General features: G+C 42.5%; 3 protein-coding genes and 1 long non-coding RNA gene across 5 annotated transcripts; 2 read left to right on the plus strand and 2 right to left on the minus strand.

Moving 5' to 3' along the window:
* Nucleotides 1-454: 454 nt before the first annotated feature.
* Nucleotides 455-2,523, plus strand: LOC143326504 (uncharacterized). Of its 2 annotated transcripts, XR_013077680.1 has the most exons (3): nt 455-538; nt 787-866; nt 972-2,523. It is a non-coding gene; the product is annotated as an uncharacterized LOC143326504 (long non-coding RNA). The 2 variants fall into 2 exon arrangements; XR_013077681.1 differs by lacking the exon at nt 787-866.
* Nucleotides 2,524-5,353: 2,830 nt separating this feature from the next.
* Nucleotides 5,354-7,474, plus strand: selenok (selenoprotein K). The gene is made up of 5 exons (XM_076741575.1): nt 5,354-5,447; nt 6,056-6,146; nt 6,670-6,744; nt 7,024-7,119; nt 7,339-7,474. The coding sequence occupies exons 1-4, from the start codon at nt 5,429-5,431 to the stop codon at nt 7,112-7,114; spliced, it is 276 nt and encodes a 91-aa protein (XP_076597690.1). The 5' UTR covers nt 5,354-5,428; the 3' UTR covers nt 7,115-7,119; nt 7,339-7,474.
* Nucleotides 7,475-8,601: 1,127 nt separating this feature from the next.
* Nucleotides 8,602-13,488, minus strand: actr8 (actin related protein 8). The gene is made up of 13 exons (XM_076741574.1): nt 13,205-13,488; nt 12,526-12,696; nt 12,295-12,405; nt 12,027-12,131; nt 11,696-11,869; nt 11,262-11,355; nt 11,011-11,143; nt 10,650-10,803; nt 10,355-10,450; nt 10,058-10,198; nt 9,631-9,940; nt 9,249-9,412; nt 8,602-9,047 (listed from the first exon to the last, which is right to left on the minus strand). The coding sequence occupies exons 1-13, from the start codon at nt 13,337-13,339 to the stop codon at nt 8,904-8,906; spliced, it is 1,932 nt and encodes a 643-aa protein (XP_076597689.1). The 5' UTR covers nt 13,340-13,488; the 3' UTR covers nt 8,602-8,903.
* A 1,444-nt stretch (nt 13,489-14,932) lies between these two features.
* On the minus strand, nt 14,933-20,923 carry il17rb (interleukin 17 receptor B). Its single transcript, XM_076741489.1, has 10 exons — nt 20,850-20,923; nt 20,655-20,732; nt 20,540-20,564; nt 19,495-19,608; nt 18,960-19,069; nt 18,710-18,833; nt 18,295-18,327; nt 18,030-18,182; nt 16,254-16,528; nt 14,933-16,015 (listed from the first exon to the last, which is right to left on the minus strand). Exons 1-10 carry the CDS (start codon nt 20,883-20,885, stop codon nt 15,593-15,595), a joined length of 1,371 nt encoding a protein of 456 aa, XP_076597604.1. The 5' UTR covers nt 20,886-20,923; the 3' UTR covers nt 14,933-15,592.
* Nucleotides 20,924-21,903: the final 980 nt, after the last annotated feature.

Genomic DNA, 21,903 nt, shown 5'->3' on the forward strand with positions numbered 1-21,903 from the left:
ACAGCATTAAAGTGCTGATTACTTGCTAATCCCTCAATAATAATAGGCTATACTACATATAATAATACTCTTAAAGGGTGAATTTTGTATCAGCTAATAATAATTAAGTAAATGATTTGAATACTACTGGATCTCAAGCCATGGCAGCTTAACATGATGTGTGATTTTGACCACTGTTCTGACCATCAGGCATGTATGCACAATATGAGCCATGACCATCAGCAGCAGCAGCAGCAGCAGATGAATGAAGTGGTCGAAGAGTGTCAGTCTTATATCCAACATCCCAAAAAGGGTAATGGATAATAAAAGATACTCTTTAGTTGCAATTGAGTTGCTTCGGAAATTTCTCATGTAGAATTTCTGTATTCATTAATCCTCTTTTAATCAAATACTGAGTGTTGTGGAGCAGTGATTATATGTGGCGCTTTTATTCTGAAAAACGCCTACCGGATGTGTTTTATTCTGCTTCGTGAACACGTAGGTCGACAGTGAGGTAGCGGTATACATCCTGACCATCTCACTCAATACAAAACTACATGTAAGTTCAGCTCACCGTAATCTGTGCACAGTCTGAAGTGTTTTATACGTCTTTACATGATATTGAAATGATAACACCTACTCTGAATAACGTGACGTATTTGTTGATGGAAGCTAATCTAGTATCTTGCTAATTTACCTGGCTAGCTTAATGTACAGCATCGACAGTAATCATGGAGAGGATTGAACACCTTTAACTGTCAGTAAAAACCGGACTAACGCTCATGAACTTCTCTAAATGTGTATTAGCTGCTGCTGGGTTGTTGCACTGAGCTGTAAAGCGGCAGGAAGTAGTTCACCTGTCGTGGGAGGGCTAGCTGCCGCCCTGTGTGAGTCCTGAACCTGAATTCAGTTTAACACAGAACATCTGCGTTTGCATACACTTAAGTGTTCATTTCCGGTATTTCTTATCTCTTTTTTTCATCCATTTCTAGATCAGCAAGGACTCAATGATCTCCCCCTACACTCTGCACTGCAGTGGACAAAATAAAGGAAACACCACGTGAAAAACAACTTCAGTGTTGAATCACAGAGCTTGATTGAGATTGATTGACAGTTGGGACTGTCTGGCGGCTTCAGTGCAGAAGGTCAACACCTCCACCTGCAGCATGAGTGAGTTAACAGACTTTGAGAGAGGTCAGATAGTTGGTGCACAAGTTGGAGGTCTGTCGGTCAGAAAAACCGCCCAGTTATGTGGTGTATCGCGTCGAACTGTCCTCAAAGTCATGAGTGTTTATAACAAACACGGAGATGTTGCGACAGCAAAGGAGAACAGCAGGAACAAGCCACAGGTGAAAAGGATGAGGCCGACCAAATCTGGGGCGAATGGAGGAGCCGCCAGTGGGGAATCAGTGTCTGACCCTCTGGTCGACACACAAAACCCTGATGAAGAGGGCAAAAGACCTGAATCCAATGACAAGGAGTAATATGGTCTGATGAGTTATATTGCAGACTTTCTATGACATATAGACTGATTATTGTTTGCATAAAGCCATGGGATGCCTTCATTTAACCACAGTTTTGTTCAGTTATGAATGTCTTCATTTCAGTTTTTAGGTTTAAATATTTTTTTCAAATAACCAGGGAATCTGAAAGTATTCTGTCAGCTATGGTACATATCCAGGCTTTTCTGCATCGGTTTGGATGATGTTTTATAAGCTTCAGTGTTTTATAAGCTTAAGTGAATTCAATTCTTTGTGTTTGGGTGCAGCTGTCAAATGTTTTTGTCCAGCTTATTGATGAGGGGAAAAACACACATAGACAATAAATGAAGCACCACCATTACAGTATGTGCAAACAATGAAACCAACTAAAATACTGCAAATGATACTTTTTCCCAAAGAAAAATAGAATAATGGGCCTAGAGAGAAATGTCCATACTGCACATTCATATGCTACACAAGCAGTGAGTTTATCCCTTTGTTCTGGCATTAAGCAGTGTTATAAGGTGACACTTGCATGCTGGCTGCAATCAGCTGTGGTTCACGCACTGATACATATTTATGGTTTTCTGAATAATGTGACTTTTTTAGTTGAGTAGGAGTTCAGAGAAAGAAACTTAAAGGAGATAGAGAGAATTTACAGAGATGTGAAAATGTTGAAGTGAAACTGTTCAGATTCAGATTCACAAAAAAGGCTGTATTTTTTCTGTGTTTGTAGGAAACATTCCTGATGCATTGTGCACTGATTTCACTAAGAGAAATACATCTATGTTCTGCTGCCAGCCTGCTGTGTTGGATTGGATCACCATACGTTGAACCCCTGAGAAATCCTCCTGTTTTGTTCTGACATTTTGACCTTTGACCTTCAGTCTGTGTCATGACCATCAGAGGCAGCAGCAGATGAAGAGTAGAGGGGCTGTGGACTGCTTCAGAAAATAAACTGCCGTTGCAGAGCTGTTTCTTCATATGTCACTCATTGGGGATTAATCAGTAATGAAAATAATGGTGTGATTTTGTACCTCAGAATAAACAATGTAGAATTGTACATTTTGTCTGCTTATTTACTGCTCAATTATCTCCATTTTATGCCGAAACAGCAAAACACCGAGTGATGTAAAGAAGTCACTAGGCTTTTATTCTGAAAAGTTCCGACCAGAAGTACTAGTTCTGCCCGCAGTGAAACGTAAACAGCGCGGTGATGAAGTAGCGGTAGACGGGCAGAAGACGGTGCACAATTGTAGTTGTAAGTAAAACACAATGCAAATAATGCACACGCTCATGTGTTTCATGTGTGTTTGAATGCAATTGAAATGGTAACACTGTATTCTGAATACGTATTTTGTTGATGGATGCTAATCTAGTAGCTTGCTACCTGGCTAGCCTAAATCACAACATCCACACTTATCGTGGAGTGTTGAACATCTTTGACTGAAAACAAAAGCGAACTGAGCCTCTGTCAATGTGTGTTATGTGCTGTTAGGTCTTTGCACTGTGCTGTAAAGAGTTCGGTTTATTTTGTCCAGCCCCTGTCTACCTGCCTCAGGTAACGTTAGCTCTGTCACGGTGGTTGCGTGAGTCCTGATGCTGAATCACATCTGTCTTTGCGCACAGTTGAGTCATGGTGTTAAAATGGTGATATAAAGTGTTTCTTATTCTCTTTTATTTATCCCTTTGTAGACACAGTGCACTTCAGCAGCCTCTCAGCGGTGGATGGTTGCCTACTCCCTGCTTCAGTGTACAAAATAATGCGAACACCATATGACAGAGGGCTTTGGAGCAGCTAAGTAGTGTTTCCAGAGCCTGCTGCCTGCCTGCCTACCTGCCTGCCTGCCTGCCAGCTTAGATTGTCTGTCCGCTCCAGAAGCGTTCAAAGCGAAATGAGTGACTTAACAGAGTTCGAAAGATGTCAAATAGTTGCTGCACGACTGTCAGGTGCATCTGTCACAAAAACTGCACAGCTCTTCAACGTGGCGAGAGGAACAGTCTCCAGGGTCATGACCGTGTACGTCAAACATGGACGAACAGCATCAGCCAAGAAAAACAGCGGGCGCAAGTCAAAGCTCACCGAAAAGGATAGACAGACACTTCTCAGGATAGTCGATGAACACCCTGAGTATACAGCCTCAAAAATCACCACAGAGCTGAATGGACACCTATCTCACACCGTCTCGGTGAAAACTATCCGGCGCGAGCTTCACAAAGCTGGTATTTTTAGAGGAGCGTCCAGTCGGAAAACGGAGAATGAGGCTGACACACAGAAGCCAGATGGAAAGGACACTAAACCTGAATGTGACACACGGAAACCAGGGGAAGAGAGGACACATGACAAGGAGTGTGGCATGCAAAAGCCTGAGGAAGACAAAACAATGTCTGAGCCCCAGGCTGATGTTGAAGACAGCAACACAGAAAAATCTCGAGAGAGAATAAGACCTGAATCCCAAGTCAGCGACGAAGAGTACAGCACACAAAGGCCGGGTGGAGAGAGCACAGGAACTGAATCCCAGACAAGTGAAAAGGAATAACATGGTCCCATGTGTTGTGTTTCAGCCTACCAGCATCCAGATTGGTGATGTTAAGGGAAAACCACAGAATGCCTTCACCCCTTAATGTTGCCAGCTGCACATTGATCTGTCATAACATCTCAGTTTTTGGGATTTGCTTATTTATTTTGCATGAGTGCAATATTCAGCCTTGTTTTCTTTTTTCTTGGTTCAAAGGCAAACAAGACTTAAATGTGGATCGTTGAGAATTGACCTAAATAACTGAAAATGTCCATACTGTTGATGTTTAATGGTATGTTATGATATTGTGGAGGTTACAAAGGACCATTAAAAAGGTCAAAAAGTCACTGTTAAACTCAGAAATATGATTTTATTTTATTACCCCCCCCCCCCCATTTTAGAAAATGCTAGGCTCTCAGTAGTAGATCTCCATAATGTGTGTCTTCTAACATGTCTTGGTGATTTTGAAAAATGTGTATATATGCTTAATTACAGGACATAAAGCCTCAAAGAGCAGTACTATATGTGTTGGGGCTTGGTTGGGGGGTTTCTCAGGCTATCGTAATCTTCACCCAAAACCCAAAGTCCGGGTTTCAGAACATCAAGCACTTTTGAGTACTTGCATAAATTGTATGACAATACAATAAAATGAGACACATTCATGGACACTTCTTACTTTATGATGCAAATTGTATTGAATGATAATTGATGGACGCACCATAAAGTATTCTGTCTCAAGGACTGCATCCCTCCCATGCTCCCTTTGCTTTTGAATACTAAATTTCACATTTGTAGCAGCTGGATGTGCGTAGCCATGGCGGGGCTGGGATACAAGACATCAGACAACATGTTATGTTTGCACTGCATATTAAAACGGCAGAAAAATACTAAAGCATTGTGTACATTCTGTGATCAAAGTAGAAATATACTGACTATTTGTTGTTTGATTTTGTGTTGCGACTGCACATTTCAAAGCAACCATAAGCAAGGACACAAAGAAAGCCAAACACACTGAGAACTCATTGCCAGACTCTGAACTCTGAATACTAAAACGTGGTTTCAAGTGATTTCACAATGGCCTTCCTAATCTCAGTATGAGAACTCAGACTTGTGGAGTTAGCGAGTTGCTCCTGTGTTTTTATGAGCATTCATTCACGTCGGTCCAAACCTGAGTAAAAGTGTGCAAGTATCATCAGTAATATGTACTGAAAATGGCAAAACAATTAGATCATTCTTCATGAACAATTACATATTAAGATTCATTATATACGGTGTGAGTTACATTTTTATTACATAAAATGCCCTCGGAATGACAAATATGATGCGTTTCGTGTATTTAAATTTCTTGTACGGCTGCACATGCGCGTCCGACAATGACGCAGCAACTGACCCGGAAGTGTAGTGCCAGTAGTAAACACAGCTTTCACAGCTGTGTTGCTTTCAAAAAAGATGGTGTACGTGTCCAACGGTGAGTGGTTTTTCCTGTGTCTCTAACTGTTTTCTCACATTCAACATGTAGCTTTCTTGTACATATTGTTTTCTATGCCAACCATTTTCAGTTCACAAACACTACTCCAGCAGGAATGTGTAATGGTAGCGTTTGGCTAAACATAGCTAACTAGCTTGTTAGCAGGTTTAGCCTGGCTGGATGTGCGTAGCGTGAAGAACTGCTGAATTAATCAGACCAGTCTTGTCAAAGACGGTATTTACTGGTGTTCTCTCTGTTGCTTATCTTGTAATTTGGGTGTGAAACGCTGTGTTGTGTGTATGCTGTGTTGAGCATGAGGCCATGTAACAAACAGGCCCACTTTCTAAAGCATCTTAAGGTTGAGATGATCGTAGCGCTCAGACTTAAAATGTGGCTCAGATCAAACTTACGGGAAAGGGGGCCCTTCTGTGTCCTGCTTTGCTTTTAAGTTGTGATTGACTGTGTAAATCTATGTGTACTGAATGCCAGGTTAAGGAGGAGTAACACTGTTTAATCTGTACCTGTATACACTTCAGGTTTTGATAGTGAACATCACGTGATCCCTTGTCTCTCCGAAATAAATAAATCTGTCTGTCTGTCAATCTCAGGTCAGGTCCTGGATAGCAGGAGCCAGTCACCATGGCGGCTGTCCTTACTGGTCGATCTGTTCTGGGGGGCAGTGGAGTTTATCGGCCTGTTGTAAGTCGACCAGTCGCACAGGCAATGAATGAAGGAGACCAAAAGGCCACATTATCAACTTAACTCTGTGAGGCGCAGCAGTGCTTTGAGCTAAATGCTAATGTTAGTCACAGGGCTGCACCTAATGATTATTTTTCATTGTTGATCAATCTGTCAGTTATTTTCCTGATTAAATGATTGTTCTATAAAATGTTAGGAAATGGTGAAATGCATCGATTGTTTCCTAAAGCCCAACATGGTATCTTGCATATATTAAACATATCATTTAATATATGTAGTGAAGACCTTGAAGGAAACGGTCAACAGATATTCAGTTTGCTGTCACAGAGGAGTGAAGAAAACAGATTAATCTATTATCCAAGTAGTTGACAACTAACCGGTTAATCGTTGCAGCTTTAGACATTAGTCACATGAGAATTTTCTTTTAGCAGGTATTTTGTCATAAACCAAGAAGTTGAGAAAAAGCAATGTTTTTGTGTCACCACATAACACTGTTGTCCCTCTGATCTTTGTCCTCCACCAGTTTTAAGACATTGGTTCACCCTGACATGACAAAGAATGGAAACAGTGTTTCGTCAGGCTTCACTGATGGCAGAGGGTAGGTCCCTGAGCCACAGTCATTTCTCAACTCTCTCTCTCTCTCTCACACATGCGCACACACACACACCATCACACACCATCACACTCACTCACTCACTATTTGCATTTCCGGATGGGAGTGGGTGTCTCATTCATGTCCATCCCTTGCACTCCAGTTTGAAATACCTGATCAAGAAACTGATGTAAACAGTAATACAGAAGTGATTACCCTCTTTAAGACCTTGTTTAGCCTCAGTTCATACCATTGTTCCCTCTCCTCTGTCACTTGCTTTTGCAGTCCTCCAGGTCCCCCTGGTGGGAGAAGACGGATGGGAAGAATTTCTCACGGTGGAGGTCCCAATGCTCCACCAATGGGTGGAGGAGGATGAGGAAGGTGAGGAGTAGGTTTTTCTGAATTAATCATTATTCAGTGGATAAACTCCTTGTTGTTATTGTGTACCTTCTCTTTATGGAGCCTGTATAACAAAGTGAGATTAAGGCTTTAAATAAGAATGTAAACATTTCCAAGTTGTTCTTTTAAATTGGACAAAAAATATTTGGACACATGAGGAAAACATTACTCCTTCATTGTGTTACCCTCACTTCTCTGTAGGTAAACGCCTACACATCCAGTGTAGGCGCGGGGCCAGGCACAGTGTCTGTTTGCTGAGAACCTAAAGAAAGACGGTGTCTGATGGTGACGTCACATTGCTGAAGCCCCTCTTCATCGGCTGCTGCTGCCACGAGCAGCTACTTGACGCCTTTCTGGGAATTCCTACACGTAGGGGCCAGAATGGCCGATACAGCAGCTATTTGCATCACCTCCTCCCCCTTTTCCTGCTTCTCCCCTAAAGCTTGGTTTAGGCTTCTGCGTCGCGGCGACGCCGTACCTACGCCGTCGACGCAGACCCCTACGCGGACCCTACGCCGTAGCCTGACGCGCACCTCCAAAAAATCCTGACTACGCGTCGCGTCGACGCGTAGTGACGTGAACGTCGAGGACTGTGATTGGTCCGTTCAGAACGTAATTTTCGGTTCAGTCGCAGCCCTATGGTCGCAGCACAACAACACCGCCATTTTCAAAGTTTCTGTGGTGAGAGCTACAAGAAAAACTGGACCAAGCCGAAGAAAGAATTATCGAGGAGGTACGCAAGTACGACCACCTCTACAACTGCTCTTCGCGGCAGCAAGAGCCCCCGAAACCATACAAAGACACAGCCGCACCCCCCTAGCGGCTTGGCGGTGAATTGCGGAGCAACGCGTTCCGTCGACGCAGAACTACGAATGCTCAGTGACGGCGTAGGGTGTACGCCGTAGGAAGCCTAAACCAAGCTTAACACTCAGAGGTCACGTAGACATCTCAGTTGTGATCATGTCTCCAGGGAATCATGAAGTTAGTTTGTCTTTGTTTTGTGTCCTTCTGTTTGGATAAAAACTTGTGCTGTTAAAACATGTTCATACTGAGCTACTTTGTCTTGTTTCATTACTGTCACACTTGGTAATGACACAATTTATCTCTATATGTAGACCTACTGAACACTGGCAACAATGAAAGGAATGAAAATGAAATGTTTGTCTCTGAACTTCAGTGTCGATATTGTGGGAGGATACTATAGTGTAGATTTATAAGAAGTGGGTGATTTTGTATCTGAAATGTAATGTGGAAAATGGCAGAAGAGGTGGAGGCATTTGCCATTCTTTTAAGTCAGCTGCAACAGCTACACTGCATGTGAGACTTAAATGCATTGAGTTACTGGGCCTGTGAAGAGAGCTGTGGGTTGTACTGGAGGCAGCCTTTGTGTTAAAATTTGGTATGGTCACAATTCCAAGAAAGGTGGATTTTGTTTGTTCCAATAAAATGCAACTATTGTGTATCCAAGTGTCAGAGGGTTTATTTACACAGATCCAAACTTCCATTAAAAAAGATAAGCAGTAATATTTACAGAATATCAACGAAAAGAAGTAAACTTCTTGAGTGTGTTCAAAAGTTGCCGAACACTGTCCTCTTTTGGGTTTTTGATGGATGGAAAAGGCAAATGCAACAACGTAAAATTCAGGTGGACAGGTTGTACACATGGCCAAAGCGTCTTTTTACTCTTCAATTCTACTTTCTTCTCTGAGCGCTTTCAGTAACGCCTGAAGGCCTCCTGTGTGGACACAGTGTCTAATCAGTCAGTTTCACCAGACGAAGGCAGCTCTCTCACGGAGCATTCGGACACCAAAGCGCTGCCACTCCCTTTGGTGGATCCACATCTCCTGAGTGGTGTCCAGACAGGCCAGCACTGCTCCACCCTTCCATGATATCAGCCGAGGGTCCATGTCCTAGAGCACATGCACATCAACATACAGTACATTAGAGGAGCTGTGTGTATGTGTAGTAAGTTGACTATAGCACTAATCTTACTAATTCCCAACCTGTGACATTCTGTGTTTGAAATGATGGCCACTGAATACCAAGCTACTTTACCTGCACTGCAGATTTGTATCCTATTCTGTGACTATGTACGACATGTCCCAGGTTACCTTTGGCCTTGTGATAACTTCCACGTTGTCGACCAGCCTTCTGAATGAGGGCGGCATCTTGTTGATGATGCGGTGAAGCAGAAACTCCTGAGCACCGTGAAACATGAGTCCTCCTCCTACCACCAGGATGGAGCTGTACATCTTGCGTTTGGTTTCGTCTGATGCTACCAATAAAAAAGATGAGGTGCGTTAAAAACAGGACATCCTGAGCACCGTAAAACATCTGTCCTCCTTTTTACATCCCTATAAATAATATAAAAAGAGTGTATGCAGTAACCCCTCACTATTTCTATTTTGTGGTCCAATTTCATTTTTACTGTCTCTTTCTAAGCACACAGTTCATGTCTTCCTGCTTCACTTCTGTCGCTCCGTCTTTTCTTACCACAGCAGTCGATGCTGTGCAGGATGGCCTTGTCCAGGCCCAGTGCTTTGCTCTCAAACTGGCTCATGATAGCGGTCTTCCTGGACAGGTGAGCAGAGAGGGGCTCCTCTACCTCTCCTGCACCCATCAGGCACTCCCCCTGTGAAGGCCCAAGCTCTGTCTCCCCCTTCATTGCTCCTCCACCGCTGCCACTCCCACAGCCCCTGGGCAGGTCAGAGAGCTCCACCACCCCTCCCTGACTGCTCATCTCACCATCCAGACCTCCACCTGGTCTGGAAACAGCCTTTCTGTCTGCAGCTGATTTGGAGGACTGGTGAAGAAAACGAGAGACTAATCAAATGACAAGAACCACACAGCTTCTGCCTGAAGAAATTGTATGTAATTCAACATGTACATGTGTGCACATCTCTGTGTGAGCATGTGTTACCTGGTCCTGTTTGCTCTGTGTGGTCAGCAGGTAGTGTTCATCATGAGGATCCTCCGAGTCACCTTGAGAACGGTACTGAAGTGATGTCATCTTCTGACCTACGATGCCAAATGTGGTTGGGTAGAAAAGACCCATGGGCGCCTAACATACACACACACGAGCCATAAAACATGAGAGGGAAGAACACAGATAGAGCCACAGATGAAAAGTCTTTCCAGCACACAAGCAGGAGACAGAATAATGCAACAGGTATTTAAACACCAATGTTAAAAAGCGTAGTTTTTCATAACTAAGTACCTCTAATTTCTCATCCCCCAGTCGAACCTGGTAGAGAAGAGCAGGGGCTTCTGGGAAACGTGTCTGGAATTCATGATCTTGTAGTCCTGATATGTCCTGTTAAGAATAACAGCAGATTTCTGTGTCCATTCTTGAGAAACAACTATGGTGATCAAAACAGAGCCAACACTTCACTAAAACTGATTGATGTTCAAGCGACAGTTCCCCAACGCTCCCTCTAAACACACAAACACACACACACACACACACACACACACACACACACACACACACAAACACCCTGACCAGCACACACTTGATCTAGATGGCAGAAGGTCTCTTTCAGATGCTGCAGCAGCTGACAGTCCAGTCTGGTGGACAGCTGACACTCTCTGTAGGGAAAGCCCGCCCTCTGCAGGAGCCAGAAGAAAGTACGGGTCACATCTGAGCCACCGTAGGCCAAACACAGCCTGGAAAGCCCAACAGACACATAGTTCATCCCATGAATACTCATCCTGATCATCACTTTTTTAATCAAACATTCACTGTTGATCTGTACTGTATGTGACTACTGTGGGTTAAATGTGATGAAATGAGATCAACGATATCTGATCTCAACGGCTGAATGACAGTTTTCATTGACATAAATGAAACACAAAAGTGGTCCTCAACCCCACCTGGAGTTCCGGTGGGACACTCCGTCCTCTACACAGCAAAGACTGGTCTTCTGGTCTCCAACATCCACGACGCAAGCACTGCTCAACCCACTGCCAAACGTAGCACACACAGACTCCTGGTGCACGATGATCGCTGCACACGTGCAACAGTGCAGGGGGTTAGGGGATGGCAAAAGAGACAGATCCCTTCATCTACCATGACGAAGACATACATGTACATACCCACATGTATACATGTATGTGTGTAATACCTGAGAAGCCCATATTAAGCAGCAGCATGTTGACAATTTCTTTGATGTGCTGCCTGTTGTAGATGTCCGGAACCAATAGGATGCATCTGTAATACTGGAAACCAGTCACAAAAGTGGAGCGTTAATGTGAGTAGAGTACAAGTACCACGACAAGTACAACTTTTTTTTTTTTTTTTTCTTATTTAACTTGCTGTAATTAACTCTTCAGTGTATTTTTGAGCTGCTTGAGTCTTTTTGATTCATCTGTACCCTTTAACTTACTTTGTAAAATGCTCCTACCTTTAGATGTGCTTCTAGGTAATACTAAACATTTTGCACACATTGATATTGTTGTGATGTTCCTCATTTTATAAGCTTTTCTTCATCTGTCTTTCTTCATTTTGCCCCACAGAAGAAAGTGATACGTGATGAAGAGATGAAGACTCTTCTCCTACCTTGAGGTCTTTGAGGGGGATATCCAGTTGCTTTTGAATGACATGGCTCCAGATTGTCTCCAGGTCAGCCAGGACAGCAGTCAGTGAGCCCCCGGGACCGGCGTGTACGTTGAGCTGACCCCTCACTAAAGGCCAGTGGATGTTGTAACAGTCGGATGGATTCACATAGAGAGCCTGCATGATGGCATGATGGACGGGTGGAGGGAGAGGGAGGAGAAAACAAGATGAGGACAAATGGATAAAACAGACAAAGAGAGTTTAGGTAAAGCAAACAGTTTTAGATGTCTTATTTTATAGGAGACATGAGAGTAATTCAGAGACATGCACTGACCTCCTCTCCCACCAGATGAGGAGGATGGTGGGTGGTACTGGTCCACTTCACCCTGGAGCTGCTGTCCAGTACTGCTGGGCGGATCTGACAGTTATAGGCTCTGGCCTTAACACACACACACACACACACACACACACACAGAGTATTGAAAAATGAATCTCAGCACATGAAAGCATACAGCACAAGACACTATTAGACTAGAGTAATTTGTAGCATTAATTATGCAGCAATCTTGTCTCTTCCTGTTTCTTTCTGTCATAACACACACCTGTTCAGCGGACACAGGTGTCCTCCGCACTCCGTTTGACATCTTCTTGGACCAGATGGCCTGGTCGACCATTTTAAGCCCATTCTGCCTCTGCTCATTACTCTCTGCTTTCTGTCGGACAGGAGGAAGAAGCAACAAGGGCGAGACACAAATACAAAATCAATCCAAGAGCAGCAGAGACACAGAATAGACAGACTGAATTTTGGGTGTATCTGGTCACGAGTCACGTACATTTAGACCTTCTCTCAACAGCCAGGCATCTTCATATCTGGGCTGTCCACTTTGCTTGTGTCTGCGTGCTATCACATGTGGGATTATCACCGGAAGAGTGTCTGTTGCTCGGCCAATGCGGAGGGTCCTTGACCCAGGGTGGATGACAACCACAAAATTGCTCTGTATTTGCTGAAAAAGAGGAACATATACATACAGAGGGACGATCAGCATAAGCATAACAATGTCATGCACAACAGAAACAGTTATACACTATGTAGTATGCGTAACATGTATGTATGTAACATTACAGCCATATGTGATTGCAGAACATTTCACGACATAATTTCCTGCTATAACAGCGTCAACTCATCTGGGAAGTATTTCCACATGATTTTGGAGCCCGGCTCCAAAGATCTGCTCCCATGCAGCCACGCAGGTTATTCACCACTCACCGTAACTTACACGACAGACCTAAGGACGAATCATCAGTTTCACCACTTATCAAAATCTCCTAAACTAAATGTGTCTCCTTCCGAGTAACTGATGGGTTCAAGTACGAACTAAGATTAACACTGAACCCCTGTCAGTCCGCAACACGGGATGTGTGTGCCCGTGAAAGCTAAATAGGCTGAATAGTAGAGATTCATACAAATATGGGCATTAAACAACAGTTGAAACCCTCGACCTCTCCTCTCACCTCCTGAAGGGGGTCCGGGATGGTCGGAGGAGCGATGGGTCGCTTCACCCCGCGCTGTTGCTCCTTCTCTTTCTCCTTGTCTCGTTCCTTTTCTTTCTCCTTCCCGTTGTCCTGCTCTTTTTCAGCCTGGGTCATAGTTACTGCTGAACTTAATCGACTAAACACTCAAAAATAATGATTCGGGACCTTTTTTTTGCCTTTGAAGTGCTTAAAAAACCGACCGCACACATCAACCTCCCTCTGAATGAAAAGTTATAGCGGTGGTCGATTCTACTTCCGTGTTTGGTCACGTGCTACAAAATGGCGATTTTCTATTTGTCGAAACATTTGCTTTTCTTCGCAGTGCCTCTCCTTTGGGATTCATGAGGGCGCTGCATGATAAATCATGACAAACGCATGGGTGCATGTGTTTTGTTTTTTTGTTTTTTGTTTTTTTAAAAACGGCCCATTTACGCAGTAGGATAGCTCATGAATCTGTTCTTGGAGATATGCATTGTACCGAATGAAAAAACATTTTACTCATCACATCATTTGGACTGTCTGTTTACTGAATTAGTGTAACTGTATGCTGCTGCTTACGGGTTTAATGCGTCGTGTAGGATAAAGGTTCAGAGATTAAGAATTTGTTTCTTTTCTCTGACAAGAGCCCAATCAATCTGATTGGTCAAGATTTGTTATGCAGACTGCATGCGGTCATTCATTGTAGTAAAGGTGGATTGTAGTTCACGCTTCCTAATGACAGGACCTCAATGGCAGTTTTTACAACTTTTACAATCCATTGCTGACTGTTTGTACTGCTGGATGCTACCAGGCTTTGATATGCTATATGCTTTTACTGTGTCAAACATTCAGCAGATGATTGCAGATGTTCCAGTTGGCTGATGCACAGTTGAATATTCAAGAGTGGCTTAAGTGTGAGCAAATTTTGTTTGTGGGCTATCAGGGGTGTGCTTTGTCAGTTCAGCCATCTGATGCACAGAGTAGATTGTTCAAAGTCAATAACTCAGTTCCTCATGGTACTGTTGCAGTGACACCTGGTTGTGAACCAAAGCATGTTGAAGAAGTGATGGTACAACACCAACTGAGGAGAGAAGCTTCAGCAGACCCTCTCACACAGTTTATAACAAGTCTTGGTGATGACCTCTACGTGCTTTGCTCAACTGAACAACTTACACTGCCACAAAGTACATTCGAATTGCAGCAGCCAACTCTTTCAGCACACTCCTTCTCATCTTTCTCAAGTTGAAGTTGATGGTTCAGGTTGTAGACTAGCTGACAAAAAACTTCTTGCTGGCTATGCAGTAGTGAATGATTGGCAAGTGTTGGATGCCTGAGCATCACATAATGGTCTTTCATCTGAAACTTCAGAATTGTATCCACTTAGAAGCGCTTGCATTCTAGCCTAAAGTTGCTACCGTCTACACTGATTCCAGATATGTTCATGACTTTGGTCATTTGTGGATGATGAGAGGATTTCTCACTCACTCTAGAAAACCAATTCAGCATCACACTCTGGTTGCCAACCTGCTAGAAGCTATTTTGCACCAATCTTAACTTGCTATTGTCCGATGTGCTGCTCACTCTTCACAGGGTCTGATTCTGTGACAGGTAAAAATGTGTGGGCTGACAGTACAGTACAATTTCCTCCTCCTCCATGGTCCACCAATTTCTTTCTTTGAAACAAGCAAACCCAAATCATGGACAGACCTTTATTGATGTCATGGAAATGCAAAACGGTACTGATACCAGGGAGTAAACATTTGGGTGTGCAAACGTTGACTTGCTATTCAGAGTCTGGCCTGTTTGTCCCCGTTGTCTTCTCCATGTGCTTGCTCATGTTGCTCATGGTCCCACACATGTTGGAGAAGGGGGGATAAATGACACAGTTCAGCCACAATGGTTTGCATTGGGCATCACGCAAGTGTAACACACACTAGTGAACAGATGAATGACATGCCAGCAAACTAGGAGAAAAGACAGCCCAGTGAAGCACGATCATTTGGAACCTTTTTTAAATGTGCAAATAGATTTTGTACATATGCCATGTTGTCAAGGCTACAAGTATTTGTTGGTAAGTGTAGATGTGTTTTTGCTTACTCTTGCAGTAGTTTTGTTCATCTTTTGTAATCTTGATTAATTGACCTTTAACCTTGGAAGGACAGATCGCCCAACGTAGGAGTAACCTCTACTGGCTGGTTAAAAACCCACTGGTTGGCAAATGAGAGAAATCGAATGTGGTCACTTGACTAATTAAGCGTTGTTTTGATTTACATTGTTTTAGCATTGACTTATACGAACATTTTAGGCAACAATAAGCATGATGAAAGAGCCAGCTACTCGCTACTAGACTATTTTGACCATCAACGTAAACATTTTCATGACGAATGTTCAAATAGCAGTGATCACGGATTTCAATGGTTCCACCTCCTTTAAAATGCTTGGCTGATGCCCACCAAGATTTTCTACAGCTTCCCTTAACTTCACGGAATTCTTTTCCATCCTCGGACTGAAGATCAGATTTGATATCATCTTGCTGTCCTGCCTCTGAGCGTGAAGACTCCTGCACAGCTTGATCAAGTCCTTCATCAAACAAAAAGTCTTGCAAGCCCTCAGTTCCAGCGCCAGGTTACAAGGCCTCTTGGCCTGCTGCTTGCCCAGCTGCACCACCCAGAACTTAGCCAAGTCACTTGCACTCTTTGCTTGGCTCGCCACCATGTTGAGGATCAGTGGGTAAAGGTCATGGGCTGCAGCTGGGATGGAGGGTTCTGGGAGGCTGTGGTTGGAGTGAGAGTCGCTGGGCTGTGAAGAGGGCTGAGATAAAAGAAGAGCAGAGAGCTGAGTTTTAGTTTATTTAACATTATGAGGAGGACAATAAATCATACACAATATCAACAACTGCCCGAAGTGGCACAATATAGTCTTTGTTGTTGTCCTTGTGTAAAGATGCGGGAATCCAGGTGACATCATATTACCAACAATACAATAACGAGGATCATCACTAAAATCACTCCTAGTCAGACAGAAGTGAGCAATCTCCTATCAACTGTACCTGTGGGCAGATGATGAGCACTCGATCTGCAGCCTTAGCCTGTTCTGCAAGCCAGCGCATCGGGCCCAGCTCTGCGATCTTCCCCTGCTGCCACATGTCGACAGCCACGCTGCAACCGCCATGCCACTGCAGGAACTCTGCCAGGGCCACCACGGCTTGCTGGAAGGCAGAATTCTCAGCAGGGTACACCAAGAGGACAGGGACAGGGACCACAGGAGATGTAGGCAACATTTTGAAACCAAATGATGTGCCAAAGTTGGATCTACAGTTTTTAACTGCAGAGCAAGAAAACATTGAGAAGGAGAGTTTAGTTATATCCACCACCATGCTGCACAGTCAAACAAATTATATGTAGCTCAGTCTACAAAATACTTCATTTTAGATGCATAGTAGAGATGACTAAATAATCTACATGTTAAACAGGATGTCTTTTAAATAAATTAAATGTCTGTTTGTAGTGAGTTAAAATCCAGCTCGCAGCTCACTATCTAACTATAAGATTGTCCGAAGTGATTTTCTGTTCATTTCATGGGACGTTACCACCCCATCAGCCAATCGGAAAGGTGGAAGGGCGGAACGAAAATGGAGCTCATGTAGCAACGCTGCTACTAGCCAGAGGGGGAAAGATGTTGGAAGGACATTGGTAGGATGCTGCCAGAGAGGAGTCATATTCCTGTACGAATGTTCTGTGCCATTGTGTAACGGACATATTGCACTCTGCAGAAGGTAAATAAGCTCTCTGTGTGTATCTTTTGCATTACTTTATAACGATGTGTGTGTAAAATGTATCTGCTCACTGCAATTAGCGCATTAGCATGCTAGCTATAGTTGCACGTATTTCCATAGTGTAGCAGCTAATGTTACTGTGTGTGCACAGAGTGTGTTGGTAATATAAGCTAGTTTAAAGTTCAGACGAACTCGGAATGTGAAGTATGAAGCTGTATATGAGTGAAGTGACTGAGAAAACTGCCATGTACACTCGTTAGACTGAGAGGACCAGGAAATAGTCCTTGGACCTCACGGAGGAGTGGACGATTCCCGCTCAGCTATCCTTTCATCAGGACTGTCGTCGCCTGCCGGCCTGTAACCTCACTCCTCTTTGTTCTCGTCGAGCCTCGCCGGTCTTCATCCTTCGCCCATGTTTACAACTCATGGTCTGTGAGTTTCAATTAACCAGTGCACATGCTAATTCTTGGTATGATTAAAAAAAGTGTGAAAACATTTTCTTGCTAAGTGGAGGCTTGGTCATATTCTAAAATTCATATTAAAACATTTTATTTGTTACATGCAGGTTAGCATGGCCAGCCATAGGTAAACGTACTCTGGACTTTGCAGTGAGCCAAAGCTTTATGCTTTTCAGTACTTCCTCCATCCAATCTTCAAATCTAGGAGGTGAACACTGCTAGTCAGGAAGGTGTTTCCATTGCAGTATAGCAAGATGTTTAGCCAGCAGATCAGTAAAAGCTAAGCTTGTTTACAATGTGACCGAAAGGCTGCTGTAATTAGGTTAGGAAGCAAGTTTCAAACATTTTAGTCCAATGGCTGAGTAACTATATGCCCAATATCTGTACAAGACTGTGCATCTGCTGCAGTGGAGGGCTTTTGCGAATGTGGCATTTGTATAACAGCTTCTAAATTAAGTTTAGCAAAGAGGTGTGCACCACGTTGTGTGTATGTAGAGGAAGAGCACTTTAAGTTGAGCATCTGTTCCAGTTTCATCTGCACTTTTACAGACGATAACCCCCCAAATGTACATGTAAGAAGTGTTGTATTTACAGATTATGTAGCAGAAACTGAGGATCATCAAACTGGCCAGTCCTCCAAAAATGGCTGTTGCTGTGCTGGTGAAGCTGACATCACCAGGGACAGTTTCTCCTTTCAGTTCAGCAGTGGTGCCTTGTGGAGTCTTGCCTAAAGTAGTGTTCTCAACTGGAGTGAAATATTTTTTCAGAAAGTTTTGTTAAAGACAGAACAATCATTGCTTTAAGTGTTATACATTACATACACTTACATGCATGTACAAGTAAATGAGACTGCTCACCAATAGGAACCTTAATAGTTGTTTGTGTAACACCTAAGAAAACAGGGAAGAAGGTTTCAACATTTTTGTACTTTCACATCATGCTGCCTGTATAGAAATAACATTACAGTCATAACTGAGACTACAGAACATTTATATCTCTGACATATGTTGTGCCTGTCACAAGTTTAGATGATAAGCTTAGAAATAATGTAGTAATTCATTATCATGTGCTATTAATAGACTTTGAGTGTAATGTTTTAGAGACATTAATTAAACACCTTTGAGTGATGGGCTCATGCCTCACAGTGTGTAACAAGCTAACCACAAACACTCAAATAAAACATGTGACAAATTTTCTTTTTCTGCCTTTGGTTTTTGATGCTTTATTGCAAAGTGTCAAAAATGTGGAGAATTAAAGAAAAAAAGAACTTACGGGGAGGTATTGTGATTTCGTCAAACTTGTAAGAGGGGCCGCTCCCCAGTTGAGGCAAAGGGAGATTGGCAGCTTGGACGAGAGTGTAGCCAGAGCTCACACTTGCTAAATAATGAAACCATATCTAGATTTGAAAAGATGACAATCACTTTATCACCCTTGAGTATATTTCCATCATTTCAAACTCGTGCTGTGCAGACAATCACTGATAGAACACGATCAAGTCTAGTCAAGGTTCCATCCATGATACCTGCGTTGACTGGATGAGGTTTGCCTTGGCCAAAGGTGGGTCGTATCCACAGTGGTACGTTGATTCCCCAGTAATAAAGATCCGAGTGCCTGTTAGATATTCAATACTAGCTGCAGAGACACAGAAAATGAACAGGGATTATAGAGATAAAAATATCAGTTGGTCAGCATTGGCCTTCAGATATCGACCACTCAGTATCTTTCATTTTCTGTGTGACAGAGTGTTTACCAGCTAAAATATTTAAACAGATGTATTTATCCTCTGCCATGCAGTGTTACCTAAACCAGAGTGAAGTCCTGTTTGCCAAGTGAATAAAATGAAGTTGGGGATGTTCAAGGACAGTCATTGTAGGTGTAACGTATGATAATCCATTGTAATTCATAATAATCAGTAGGATACTTTCTTGTATTTAAAACATATTTCATATTTAATTTCAAGATGTCATGTCAGACAACTGTGCACCTTTGTGTACAGATGTGTTTGGTAAACTCTTAAAGTCAACATCAAGTATGAAAAAATACAAAGTGTCACCCACCATCAATGTTGATTGCCCAGCTTATGTTAATTTTATATCTTCGTCCATCTGACACCAAATGCACTTTCAAGTCCGCCAGGAAAGATGGAGTGGTATTTTTGTAAGTAGGGAAATCTGCAACAAGCAGCCGCAAGAGAGCAACACATTGATCATGTGCACATTATTATTAAATCTCTGATATGTATTCAGATGTTCCCTGTCAATTCAGCTGTTGTGGTTACAGTTTATGTTGAAACACCAGAGATGTGTAAAAACAGTTTATTCACATTCACAAGAATCTGAACCCCGGAGTTGTAAAATATGTTGAAGAAAGTGTAGCTACTCAGTGTATTACATTTTATTAATATTTGTTATTTTCCCTTGTATGCCCATGTATAAAATATAAAACTGGCAATGCATTTTTATTTTCCTTATTTAGTCTTAATTTGTGGTAATGTCACAGAAAAACTTAATGGAAGAGTTTAGGGTCTCTAATATAATTGGTAAATATGATCACAGATTTCATGTAAAAAGGAAGCAGAACGCTGCAGAGAATAAAAATAAATCTCACAAAATATCAGCCACTAACTCAGTCTCAGCATCGACCGTTTTTATATCAAACCGCACAGCAGCTTGAATGGTGGCTTTAGCTTTTAAACCAATCATTAATTGATTAGTCATCAACTATTATATTAATTGCCAACTACTTTGATTATTGATGAATTGGTGTTTTTGTTTGTTTGTTAGTTAGTTAGTTTGTTTGTTTTTAAGAAAAAAAGTCAGAATTCTCTTTTTCCAGCTTCCTAAATGGGACTTTTTTTTGTTTCTTCACTCTTTCACAGTAAACTGAATATCTTTGCGTTATGCACAAAACATTTTAAGATGTCATCTTGGGCCTTGGGAAACGCTGATTTTTATAATTTTGACATTTTATAGAGCAAAGAACAGTTAGATTAATGGAGAAAACGATCACCAGATTAATATAGAAATGATAAAGTCATTTGTTGCAGCCCTATTTACGTCAGAGTAGTCACCCAGAGTAGGAATGATAAACATCTCAACATACCATGAGATTCGTGACACTCCACTCTCTGCAAAAAAAAAAACCAAAACACAAAAATAGGTCACTTCCAGGTAAATAGCTTATAATTTTAACTGATACAAATCACGTGGTAACTTACAATTTCATGTGCCGCTGTCTGGGCAGCATAGGACACAAAAATCAGTGTGACTACCCACATCATCAACATTTGTCCGGCCTAAAAAAGGAAAAAAATAAATTAATTAAAAAAAGGAAGAAGAAGACAGTCAAGATTTAAAAAATGAGAGATACGTACATTTTACAATCCACAGCATCTAAAGAATTGAGCCCTTACCTGCGGACCACCTGATTGGACGCTCCGTTTCAGCATGTCGTTCCGACGGTCCCGCGAGCTGCTTCCACCACCTGTCAGCGTCAGTGAGGCAGTGCGTTTGTTCCGGTAATCCATCAATATAAACCCGCTAAGTCCCGCCCCCACCCGGACCGCTTCCTTCAGTGCGCAAAGAAAGGTAAGGTCCGCTTTCCCCTCCTGCTGAAGTACAGCTGTCCGCCGCTCTTTGCCTCGGCATGTAAGTTTTGTGTCTCCGCTTCCGTTTGAAGGAAACGTAGTTTAGAGAGTTGCTTCCTCGACCTGCTGTGAGCTGAAGACGACTGAGCGGCGGACATAACTTTTCAACAAATGTAACGGTCACCATTAGCCTAAGTGTTAAAACAAGTCTGAGCAGCGTCAACATCAGCCTTATCCCCGTAAAGAATTAAAACACAGATTAAGCATCTTATAAACGTTTGAAATGTCTGTTAAACGAACAGAAATGTCTGCAGCTCGGTGCTGTTGCAGGGCTGTAAGTTGGACCCCAGACGGTGATAAGAGATTGTGAAATGTGCCCTTTATCGTCGACATTACTTTCAGACTGAAAAGTTAAGTTTGAACGTGCAACTGGTAGACATCTTGCTGTTTCACAATTGTGATTTTTTTGTTTGTTTGTTTGTTTGTTTGTGTGTTTGTGTCTCAGTCTATTAGGAGGTATTCACCGACATTTCAGCACTAAAACTGGTTATGAGTGGCTGGTTTATTGACATGACAGTCCTGACCTAGTTACATGTCCCTGCCTTGTCCTGACAGAGAAGAAGAGTAGGCCGTAGATAGAATATTTGATGGTCAGACAGTTAAATGCAGCTTTTAGTTAGTAAGCTTTTACACTGAATGGACATAACATAGACCCCTTCACACACACTTATGCTTTTCTGTTTCTCCCCTGCAAAACATTGTTACTTACTTTATTACATGTCCTTAAGAGACTGAAGCATGAGGAGTGTCTCACACTGACTCCAGGCGCATGTGACTATCGTCCCTAATAAAATGTTTGTTTTTGGTACTTGATCAACCA

This window comes from Chaetodon auriga, chromosome 10, assembly GCF_051107435.1.
Source record: "Chaetodon auriga isolate fChaAug3 chromosome 10, fChaAug3.hap1, whole genome shotgun sequence".
NCBI lineage: Eukaryota > Metazoa > Chordata > Actinopteri > Chaetodontiformes > Chaetodontidae > Chaetodon > Chaetodon auriga.